Here is a 12,803-nt window from a genome sequence, read left to right on the forward strand (position 1 = left end):
AAGGGCTATCATAGCAAAAAGAGATAACTTAAAATAATAATTGAAATTTTTAAAACCTTTCACTTAAAACTCCAAAATAAGCATAGAAGAACAGATCTGATTTTGTATATTTTGCCAGCTGAACAACCATGTCATCATCTTTGTACTTATTTTTTTTTAAAGATTTATTTACTTGAGAAAGAAAGAGAAAGTGTGTGCACACGATTGGAGAGGGGAGAGGGGAAGCAGACTCCCCACTGAGTGTGAAGCCCTAGAGGGGGCTCAATCCCACAACCGTGAGGTCATGACCTGAGATTAAAAAAGATCTTCTTCTTGCATACTAACATTATCTTTGTATCACCCCACCTTGGAGACTAGTTTAGATTTAATTTAAAGGTCACAGGAAGCCATTAAAGTAGGGAAAGTGAAAAAATCATTTAACAAAATGCATGAAAGATAAAACTGGAAGTTGGGAGGCCAGTTTGGAGGCTATCATAATAATTTACGTAAGAGATGATGATGTCCTAGAGATTGGTGTATGGGCATTGCAGATATGCAGGAGATATAAACTCAGTAAATCTTGATAAATGCCTGAATGTAGATGAGGTAGTGGGGATGGGGGGGAGAAGGGTCATAAACAATGTTCAGACTTCTGGCTTGAGCAAAAGTAGATTTTGATGCCAACTACTGAAATCCACCAGGTTTCACACGTTTACTTTTGAACATGCTGAGTTTGAGATACTTCTGATGTATGTGTAAGTAGATATTTAAAAGTTGTTGGTTATACAGATATAGAGTCAATGACTTGGGAGTCACTGGTATATGTATAGGTAGTACCAGAAGTCATAGAAGTAAAGAATGTTTCTGGCACAAATACAAAGAACAAAAAGAGAATAAAGTTGAAGACAGATAGCTGAATAATACCAACACATAAAAAACAAGTAAAGGAAAGGAAGAACGACAAATAAGACTGGGAAACAGCAAAATGGTAGCGAGGAAGTCAAGAGAGTAAGGTATCACTTATACCTTATATTATAGTAGGGCATTGGAATAATTTTTAAAAAGCTTTTCACTTAAAAAAATCCAATTATCTGCATCAATCACAACATTATTCATGTAGAAATTATAATGCTAACAACCAAAAACATAAAAACCTAGAAATAGGGATATCACTTAACAGCTTTGTATCTGCTTGATGCAGAAGCTTAGGACAATATTTCAGAAAATTTCACCCATTAACAATATCTGAAATCCTTCATATAAGGCTTGTCACTACATAAATGATACTATTACACAATTCAAAACAAGGAATAATTATTACTAAAAAAAATCAGTGCTTTATCCTCATTATGTATTAGGTTTATAAGGAATACTGTCAAAATTGTGAATGCTTGATCTTTGCCAAATTTAGCTGTTTATTTTAAAAACAGAAATGTTTTCAACTTTTTTGAGAGACAGATAAGTACAGTGCAAAATATACAGAATAAAAGGTTATTTCATTAACTCCAAAAACTTTGTAATATTCTACTCAGGAATGTTAACACAAATCTCTAATACAATTCCAAAAAGAATCCCCTCTGCCTTTTAGCTATAAAGATATCAACTATAACGTTCAGAAAAGGGAAAAGAATAAAGTGTCATCAAAGATAAATACTTCCATTTACTGGAAGGTTTTCCCCTCTGGGAATTTTCACATCTTCTGTGGAAAGACTAGGAGGTGTTACATTGGGGAATAAAACACAGTTATTCTAAAACTATCATGAGAACAAGATTGGCACAGCATTATAAGATTACAGCTAGAGGAATTTTCCACTAAAATAGGTATTTTAAGGCTTAGCAATTAGAAGAAATACAAGACTCATGAGTAAAATCCCACTTTTAGAATGGATATCAAATATTTAGCAGTATTGGATAAACTACGAAATCCCTAAATAACCAACAAGTACATGACTGCCCTCCATATTTTGAACATGTTTTGCTATCTTATTCTCTCCCACCATTACTCCCACTTCTCCCTCAAAACAGCCCTTTACTCTGTCTAGGTCTTCTCTTTCTTCCTTTACACACACACGCACACAAGCGCACACACACACACACACACACAGCAACAACTAAAGATCAAAATCAAAAACTCTCAGACTCTACTCAAATTGATATATATTAACTATAGGAAACAAAAAATATAAATCACTTATCTCCAGTAATCCCACCAACCCAGAGATAACTGCCGATACATTTTACAACATAGTAAGTTGTGCTTAACTTTTTTGGATCACAGCTCCCTTTGAAACTCTCATGAAATGATATATATATATATATTATTTATTTATTTATTTATTTATATGTTTTATATATATATATATATTCCCAGTGGAGCAGGGAGCCTGATGCGGGGCTCGATCCCAGGACCCTGGGATCACACCCTGGGTCAAAGGCAGACGCTGAATGACTGAGCCACCCAGGTGTCCCAATTTTAGATTTCAAGTTATTAACACTTGATATATATTATGATACTTTGTTTTGTATCATTCTCTTTGTAATACGCCCTCCCTCTCCCCATTTAACACAAATAGGTAATAATTATCCTATATAATTGTTTCTACAGCATCAGTTTAATGTCTGCATTATAACTATTTACACTACATTAATATGTTATAGCTTATAACCTACCTCATTGTTAGAAATTTAAGTTTTTCCAGTTAGGGGCTATCATACATGCTCATTTCTGGTATATTACATATAGTGAATTATCCTAAAGGGATCAAATATGACAGTTATCTCATCAAATATACCTGACTGCTAGATTTCACTATCTGAAGGATAGGCAAAACAAACTCGGAAAACATTCTTCCAGATGTAAGTCACTGCATTTGGTAAGAACAGCTAAAATTTTACACTTTTCATTATTATCTTAACATGCATCTCCCAAACACCAGGCATAGTACCTTGTACCTCAGAATTATTCAAAACATATTTGACATAAAACATCTATTGTTTTTTTTCAGAAAAATTTTCAACTAAGAAATATGAAAAATTTCTGTGTATTAAGAATAAGTAGGAACCACAAAAATTTATGAATGTTCATAGCATACTATGTATTACATATCCTAATATAATTCCTATGAGCCAAAAGGTAGAAACACCCCAAATGTCCATCAACTGATGAATGGTTAAACAAAATGTGGTATTATCCAGGCAGGCTACAACACAGATAAATCTTGGCAGACGTTATGCTATATGAAAGAAGCCAGACCAAAAGGCCACATATTGTATGATTTCATTTATATGTATTACCCAGCATATGCAAATCTATAAAAACACAAAACGGAGTACTGGTTGCTAAAGCTGAGGGGAAGGATATATGGGGAATGGCTGGCCATTTAATAGGCATGGGGTTTCCCCTTTTTTTGGTGTGCAGTTCTGGAACTAGATAGTAATATATACAATACTGTGTAAGTACTATCAACCACTGAATTGTATACTTTCAAAGGATGAACTTTATGATTAATTTGCAGTATATCTCAAAGCTCTTAAAAACAGAGATTAAATATGGAAGAGCAAATTCAGATTAGTGGTTCATTTCCAAGGAAATGTAATATATAAAATGCATTTAAAAATAATGTACCAAATGTTATTACATAATTTCTCTTTCATGATTATAAAGATAACTTTAGATTTTGTTGGAGTTGAAGATTATAAGGATAAAAGTTATTTTCCCATACTGTAGCCAGAACAAAGGTAGCTGAGTAAACTCTGTGAAATACAAAACCACGTGAGTAGAAGTTACTTTGCAAAAAAAACCCCAAAAACCAAAAAACAAACAAAAAAACTATGTTAAACAAAAAAAAAATCCAGTTACTGGTAACTTCCAGTTACTTGGGAGTCAAAATAAGCGAAATCAAACTCTGAATCAAACACTCTACATTCTACCCATGCTAGACAAATTAATATTACCATGAGGTAAAGCAACGTATCTTGATAAAATCAACCAATTAATATGTCCGATCTCACACAACTCATTAAATTTCACTGTGCTTCAGTGTGCTCATTTGTAAAATGGGGATAATAATACATCTCCCTCATAAGGCTACCGAGAGAACTAACTGAATTAATGTATAAGGAAAGTACTTTGAATAGTATGGTACATAACAAATACCATATAAATCTTAGCTAACAATATTTATAGCATAGATAAAAATTCACAGATCCACAAGGAAACCATTAGATCCACAAAATGTACCGGTATCTCAATTATTTTTAAATTATCATTTTTTTGACATTCGCGCTCATTTGCCGATATCCATTAACCGGAAGAACCACAGCTGGAACATATAGCTATTGCATGTGTTATACCATTTGGTAAAATATAGAATATATTAATATAAAAATAAGACATTTTGAGAAGGAATAGATTTCCTTAGAAAACACATATAGTCCAAGAAGCCTGGTTTCTCTTCAGTTACTGTAAGATACATTTCGTCTTTAGTCGTAATTCTCACCTTTAAACAATTTGGCTGATTGTTTTGGTTTGATCCCTAACCAGCAAACCAAAGAAATTTCTTGTGACTCAGTGGTTCTCAAAACACATGTGCAATCAAACAAGAACTACTGGTTTTGAAACAATGGTTATAAAGAAAGTACCAATTAGTTGCAACATCTTAAATCTTTGCATGAAAATTTTCTGAATAAATTATTCACCTTCTCAACTTAAATAGGTTCTATTCAATTTCCTATGAAAGAGCCTAAGGATCAACTGACAACTAAAGGTTTGAACTTCTCTGTTTGATAGTTCAAAACAACAGATCTGAGAAAATATCTGAGATAGAAGTAATCTGAAGATACAGTATCTTTTAAAAGTGATCCATCTTTTTTTTTCCACATGAAGTGTAAAAAGGAGAGTTATCTGAAATCAAATGGGAAATTGTGACACCACATAGGAATGAATGGTTGCGGCTCACACTAAAGTCAGCTAGTAGATGTCCGAGGTGTGTGCTTTGTGTCTTCCTACATGGTTCAGTTGAGCTGGGTACAGTTTTCTGTGTGTTTCTGATGAACAAAATTGTGTATAAAGCAAACACAAAATTTGTGTTATGGTCAAATTGTTCCCTACTATATCCACTGGGACAAATTCGAGTTTCCAAAAACATGTATTAGAGCAGAACTGACTAGAAGAGAATGTTGTTGGCTCTCATGGAAAAGAACTGTAGTCACATTTTGTCCCTAACAAAGAATTGGGGGGCACCTGGTTGGCTCAGTTAGAATAGCATGCAACTTTTGATCTCAGGCCCATGTTCGGTGTATAGATTACCTAAATAAATAAAAATTTAAAAATAAAGAAATTATGGGTCCCCAAAGCAGTTATAATGAGTGTCTCTGGTATATTTATGCTGTACTTCATTGGAAGGGAGAAAAGAGACTAACTGCTCTGTTGATACCAGCCATTCTCTTTAAAACTTAAAAGATGAAGACAGTCCTGTTACATTAACTAAGGAGCAAACCAGAATGAAAAATCATACATCCATTATGCTCAGAGTCATACAAATAAAAAGCCTAAAAAAAAAGTGGAAGCAAAAAATAAAAATAATGTTAATAATGATTAACTTGGATGGTAGCGTTATGAGAGCGGACTTTTCCAATTCAAATCTTCAATAGTGAGGACTGCCTTTAAAAAGAAGAAAACAATTCTTAAATTGTATAAAAACTTTACCCTGATCGTTTTTAGTAAATGCAAAAAATTATAAGGGAAGAAAAGTCCTGATGAAGGTACACACATTATAGTTATAGAAAGAAGTACAATAATAACATGAACTACTACAGATTTGAAATAGGATTTTACACCTACATTTTAGCTAAGATAATGTTTATTCTTTCTAACATTCATATTCTGATGTGTCCGTGCTATTTATAAAAGCAAAACCTTGTGGCGCCTGGGTGGCTCAGTCGGTTAAACTTCAGACTCTTGATTCAGATCCAGCTCCTGTCAAGATCATGATCTAACTGACCTTGAGATCAAGCCCCTGGACAAGCTCAGTAGGGAGTCTGCTTCTCTCCCTCTCTCTCTATGCCCCTCCCCCCGCCACTTACTGGGGCACACACCTTCTCTCACTCTCACGCTCTCTCAATTACATAAATAAATCCTTAAAATAAAAAATAAAAGCAAAACCTTGTAACATTTCCTCTCTTGTAACCTAACTAATACCTGCTCGGAGGGAATGTGGTGTAACAAAGGGTTCACTGAAACTAAAAAGCCTTTTTCCTCACTTTGGAAAGAAACCTGCCCCACAGCCTGATGGGATTATTATTGGGTAACGTAGGTGAAGGTGTTTTACATACCATTAAAAGCTACATAAATGTAACCTAATGTTAAGGTTACTAGAGGGGGAGAAGACTTAGAAACATTTATGACTGCATAATTACTTAATAAAATAATTAATACTGCATTAAATATATTTGTGAAAACAAAGGGACCAGTTAATTACTATGTGAGAATGATAAAACTTAGTATTTGTCTTAACTTGCTTCCCATATTTTTTAATCAGAGCCATTCCTGATGGCTGAATTACATACTTAAATAAAAATGGTAAATTTTACACCCTGGTTAATCCCGCCCTTTGCAAGTCATTTAGAACTGTCTTGCCTTTTTTTTTTTTTTAAGTGTATGGCAGTTTTACTTAGATATCACATCTAGTACGGTATCTACAAGGACACATCTAATAACCTGTCTTGCCTTTTTAAAAAAGCTTTATTTTAACCAATGCACTATAAACTTAAACAAAGCAAGCATATAAGAAAATCATACATTGAAAAAAAAACTACAAATATATGATACTGATTCATCTTTCCTAAACCTTGAGTTGCAGAAATTTCATGATTCCCACCTCTAAATAGTTTCTAAATATGTTTTTTTTTTAAGATTTTATTTATTTGAGAGAGAGAGAGCACAAGCAGGGGGGAGGGCAGAGGGAGAAGCAGACACCCCTCTAAGCAGGGAGCCCGATGTGGGGCTTGATCCTGGGACCCCGGGATCATGACCTGAGCCAAAGGCAGCCACTTAACGGACTGAGCCACCCAAGTGCCTCTAAATATGTTTTTAAAAAGGAAATTGGTCAATATATAAGAGATGCTCCAGATAAACAAGAGTTGAGTTAATAAAATACAGCCTAATTAAAGTGTTTAACAGACTCAATGCTCAAAAAGTACATTCTTGGTATTTGTAAGAAAAAATTAAATATTTAATTCGTAATTTGTAACAGCACACATACAAAACTAGCTTTGTGGGTTCTTGTATCCTCCAATGACTTTTTAAGAGTTTGTCTAGCTGTGTACAGTATAAGTTATTTGGTACACTGGAAACTTTCTAACATACGAGGCCAAATTTCTATTCTTTAGCCAGTCTTCCTTTTTTTAAGGCAGACACCCTCACGAAGAACATCCATTCTCTAGTCATTGCTACAACATGCTGACAGATTAATGAAAGTAATGAACTGTTGATATACAATTTAACAAATTCCTCTAGATAAGGAATTGATAATTTCAAATTAGATTCTAGATTTTGTTTTTATTTTTAGTTATTTTTCTTCTTTTTAAACAGTATCCAAACTACAAGTTGCTGTAAGTCAGTGAATTATGACTAGAAGCTTCAAAAATGTTTGTTTTATAACAGTATTAAACAGGGCTAAACCTTTGAAAGCTGAAAATTAACAAAACATGCTCTAGGTCATGAAAATTAAAAAAGTACTAATTAGGAACAGATCCTAAGTAAAATAATGGTCTGAAAAGCTTAAAAATAGAAACATACACGGTGGAAAACCAATCTTCTTCCTGATTTAACACAATGAAATGTAAATGAAGCTTTTGATGAGTATTTATAAGAAAACTATTCTCTTGTTGATTCTACTTAAAGAACACTAATCTGAAAAGTGTCAATTATAATTCAAGGTTTACTATTTAATAAGTAAATATTTATTCATTTATTAAGTTACTGAAGTTTATCTTTATCCCCAAACCAAAAACTAATGATAAAAATGTTTTTGGTTTGAGAATGTGGCCTGGAAATAAGCCAAATCAAAGCTATTTGACTAGCAATAATTTCTGGCAAAAGAAATGAGATTCTTTCCAGTTTAAGCTATTCATATTAAGTAAAAATTATTAAGTAATGTAGAAATATTAAACACTTAAAAGAATCACAGGTTTCATTATACCTAAATCAAAATTACTCAGAAATGAAAATTAAAACAGATACAGTAGAAACATATTAAGTTCACCTGAGACAATTTCACTTTCTTACGCAATCGTTGACTATTTTGGCCTTTTTACCTTTTTCTACTACTAGTAGATATTATGGCCCATAGTAAAAATTAAAAATTGAGTTTTGTTTACATGTAATAGTATTAAAATTAGAGCTCCTCTTAATCAATGTTTTATTTTAGATGGAATACAATAACCAATACTTTCAGCCAAACACTTCAAACTTTAACAAATAGAGGAAATCAAAGGTTTTATATGCATAAATTTTATGTAGACGGCACAAGCATGTGTGTTCTGGAGTCAGTTTGTCTTGAGTTCAAATCCCGACTCTGCTAATGACTAACCAGCCTCATACCCTAGTGAAGTTATTCTACCTCTTGAACCCCACTTCTCTCATCTACAAATGAAAGTAAACATTGTACCTACTGTACCTACTTTTTAAGATAACTGTGAGAATTGAATGAGATGGCTCAATGTAAGCACCTTGACATTTAAGCACTTGATAAGGTTTGCCATTATTCTATGATTATTAGCATATGTATGACCACATCTTCTATAACTTTTATGATGTGCCCAGGGGGAAAGGAAGCTAATAGCCCAAGCATCTCCGTTTAACAACTTCTCATATCTAATTCTGATTTTCTTCCTATACATGCACATACATACTCAAACACGTTTTCTGGTAAAAGCATTACTCATAATGTAAAAGACTTGGTATGGTCTGAATGTTCTGCATCCTCCCAAAATTCATATGTTGAAATCCTCATGTTCAGTGTGGTAGTATTACAAGGTGGAGCCCTTCAGAGGTCTTTTAGAGGTGCTTACGTCACAAAGGTAGAATCCTCATGGATGGAATTAGTGTTCTGATAAAAGCGATCTGAGAGAAGTCCTTGGCCCCTTCCACACCACAGTAAGGACAGAGCAAGAAGTTGTCAGTCTGCAACCCCAGAGATGGCCCTCACCAGAATCCGACCTTGCTGGCTCTCTGATCTCTGACTTCCAGCCTCCAGAATTATGAGAAAAGTAATTTCTGTCAAAGTCATCCCTTTCTATGGTGTTCTGTTATGGCAGCCAAGCTGACTAATAAAGGTAGTATACTTATATTTTCAATGTTCAAACACATATGAGAAAATGATTCTAAGTTTCTATTTTGCTCATCAGTTCCATACAAACGCATGGTATACAGTTTTCAAAGACAGCAGGGTATGTCAGAATAAGTCATGATCAAACAGAAATTATTACACTCCTGCCTACAATGTAATTTCTTAACAGCACAATATTAAGGTTTCTTATTTTTTGACAAGCTGTTTGAAACAGTTCTAGTTAGTTAAGCCATGGTCACACAGACATTACAGTCATGTCTACAATATGCTCTAAGTTAAATCTTAAGGAGTCTTACCTTTTATATCGGCCTGACACTGTTCTAGATGGGTCCTATAAAGCAAAAATAATGACATCAGTTTGGTGTGGTGCAAGAACACAATTCCACACTATATAAAACAGTTAATAATGTCTCATTTGGAAAGAAACTAATTTGGAACAAATACCAATGCTTTAAAAAACTGACAATGCTGGTCAAACAAAACAAGACCCTACAACTGATTTCTGGGACAAAACCAACCACTTTTAAAAAATTATATATATATATATAATTAAAATATATATATATATATTTTTTTTTTAAGATTTTATTTATTTATTTGACAGAGAGAGAGACAGCCAGTGAGAGAAGGAACACAAGCAGGGGGAGTGGGAGAGGAATAAGCAAGCTCCCAGCAAAGCATGGAGCTCAATGCGGGGCTCGATCCCAGGACCCTGGGATCACACTTTGAGCCGAAGGTGGATGCTTAACAACTGAGCCACCCAGGCACCCCTAAAATTATACTTTTAATTTAGAAGATTTTTATAACTCAGAAAACTGAAAAAGGAAGCATCATTCATCAACCAATCAGCTTAAGTCATTTTGGAAGCCAATGAGCATTTAAAAACACAATTAGAATCAAACATATATCTACGATATATATGTATCTTCCCCTTCCACTTTTATGCCTTCAATTAAAAAAAAAAGATTCACCCCAAATACACATAATGATTAATGCTTATTTTAAAAGATAGCTAAAAATTAAAAGTAAGAAAGTACTCTTTATGCTGATTGCATGCTATCCAAAAGAAAGGTTGCTGAAAGTTAACATTAACCACTGGGATGAGGAAATTATTACCTTACAATTAATCAGGCATTTTGCTGTTCAATCTTTTATTTTTTTTTTTAAGATTTTATTTATTTATTTGAGAGAGAGAGCACCTGGGAGCAGGAGCGGGTGGGGGGGCACAAGGGGAGGGGGAGGAAAGGGAAAGAATCTCAAGCAGACTCAGTGCAGGGTTTGATCACTCCACCAGGATCATGACCTGAGCCGAAACCAAGGGTCAGACATTTAACCAACTGAGCCACTCAGGCGCCCCTGTTCAATCTTTTGGGGTTTTTTTGTTTTAAGATTTTATTATTCATTGAGAGAGAGAGAGAGAGAGAGAGAGACAGCAAGAAAGAGCATGAGTGGGGAGGAGAGGGAGAAGCAGGCTCCCTGATGAGCAGGGAGTCCCACGTAGGGCTTAATCACAGGACCCTAGGATCATGATGCCTAACCAACTGAGCCACCCAAGGGCCCCAACCCCTGTTCACTCTTTTAATAGCCCAGACTCTCCAAATATTTTTTGCAGTTTCATTTTAATAAAACCAGTCAAAATGAAATGAGTCATTTCTTCTAATTATCATTTATTCAAGAGAGATTCCACAGTTAAAGAATGCCCGATGCTAAAATCAGAGAATCCGCTCCCTTTATAAATAAGATGACCAGATTGTGGACTAAAACAGCAAATACTAATTGCATGGTGCAATAAATGTAGAACAAACAGTATAGCCAACCACATGGTTAAGAGTAAGATTAAGATCCAAGTTCCAACCAGACAGTCTTCAGTAGCTATGAAGCTATGGATAAGTTATTTAACTTCTATCGGTCTCAGTTTCTTCATCTCTAAAATAGGAATAACAATGTCTATGTTGTTGGATTATTGTGGGAATTAAAGGACATAATTGAGTTTAAAAAAATGCACAACTCCTTTACAATAGGCTTACAATTTAAATTTTGCAGCTAAGATTTTTTTTTTAAAGATTTTTTATTTATTTATTTGACAGAGATAGACAGCCAGCGAGAGAGGGAACACAAGCAGGGGGAGTGGGAGAGGATAAAGCAGGCTCCCAGTGGAGGAGCCCAATGTGGGACTAGATCCCAGAACGCTGGGATCACACCCCGAGTCGAAGACAGCTGCCTAACGACTGCGCTACCCAGGCGCCCCCTGCAGCTAAGATTTTTTTAACTGGGATCCAGAAAAATCTTTACCAATTTTTCTATGTGGACTTTTAGCAAATCTGTCTCAATTATTCCAAGTCAGTATATTCCCACCATTAGGACAGCCAAATCTACTTATTTAAATAAAAGTTTCTCAATTTTTCATGTCCGATATGTATCTTACTTTCTGGAAGATGGGGATTCCCACCTTTGATTCCTTTTCCCCCAAACCCCAGCTCAAATAGTATGCAATAAATATATACGGTCAATGTATGGAAATAACTTCCCTAGCAATCTGCCACTACAGAAAAGTACCACTTCGGAATTAACCAGTTGCAGAATGTAACCAGGTGACAGACAAAATACTAGAAATGTCCGTATGTATGGGCTTGACCCCTTAACAGATTACCTCTGAGGAAGTTATGCTTTGACAGCTAGTTTAAAGACATTTTTAACTCTCCCCACCCTGGCATCAGCCGTTCTTACAGAAGGGAGTAACAAAGCTTAGCAAGTAAACTTGAGTTTCTTACCAGCTTGTATTAAAGTGGCAGTCCCTAAAGATGGGGCCGATGAATCTTTGTACTTTATACATCAAACATGTAAAACAAATCTCCTGTTTACAAAAATTTTTTTTTAAAGATTTTATTTATTTATTTGACAGACAGCCAGCGAGAGAGGGAACACAAGCAGGGGGACTGGGAGAGGAAGAAGCAGGCTCCCAGCGGAGAGGGAGCCCCATGCAGAGCCCGATCCCAGGACCCTGGGATCACCCCCTGAGCCGAAAGCGGACGCTTAACGACTGAGCCACCCAGGAGCCCCTACAAAAATATTTCTAATAATTAACAAAATATATATACTCTGTAAAATCTAGTTTTTAAGTTATTTTTATAACCATAATAGCTAGATTAAAATGTTTAATCACTATTTAGGTAAAGCAGAAATACTAAGCTTGTGTGTATCCAAAATACATTTTATTGAATGCAGATGATTATTATTTCATATGAAACTTTTACCCCTAAATTTTCACAAACAGTACTCAACTAACATTTTATAAAGGTTTTCATTCATAAATTTCCCTAATTTTACTCTACATGAACTAAAACTAAGATATAACATTAAATGATGTCCGTCGAAATATGCATTAGAAAAAAATGTTAATGCCACAGTTTCCAAAACAACACTTCTCTCCCAGTTTGGTTATAACTGAAATATGTGAAAACATGACATCAGCTT

At 34.7% G+C, this 12,803-nt stretch overlaps 1 protein-coding gene across 2 annotated transcripts in view; it reads right to left on the bottom strand.

The window, feature by feature from the left end:
- The window catches only part of PAWR (pro-apoptotic WT1 regulator), a 117,124-nt gene that overhangs the window by 18,918 nt on the left and 85,403 nt on the right, over nucleotides 1-12,803 (bottom strand). For both annotated transcript variants that reach the window (XM_008710357.2, XM_040637290.1), the window contains exon 3: nucleotides 9,626-9,660. In XM_008710357.2, coding sequence (XP_008708579.2) covers nucleotides 9,626-9,660 — 35 coding nt within the window. The remainder of the gene's footprint in view (nucleotides 1-9,625; nucleotides 9,661-12,803) is intronic.

This window comes from Ursus maritimus, unplaced genomic scaffold (assembly GCF_017311325.1).
Source record: "Ursus maritimus isolate PB19 unplaced genomic scaffold, ASM1731132v1 scaffold_21, whole genome shotgun sequence".
In the NCBI taxonomy this organism is placed as follows: domain Eukaryota; kingdom Metazoa; phylum Chordata; class Mammalia; order Carnivora; family Ursidae; genus Ursus; species Ursus maritimus.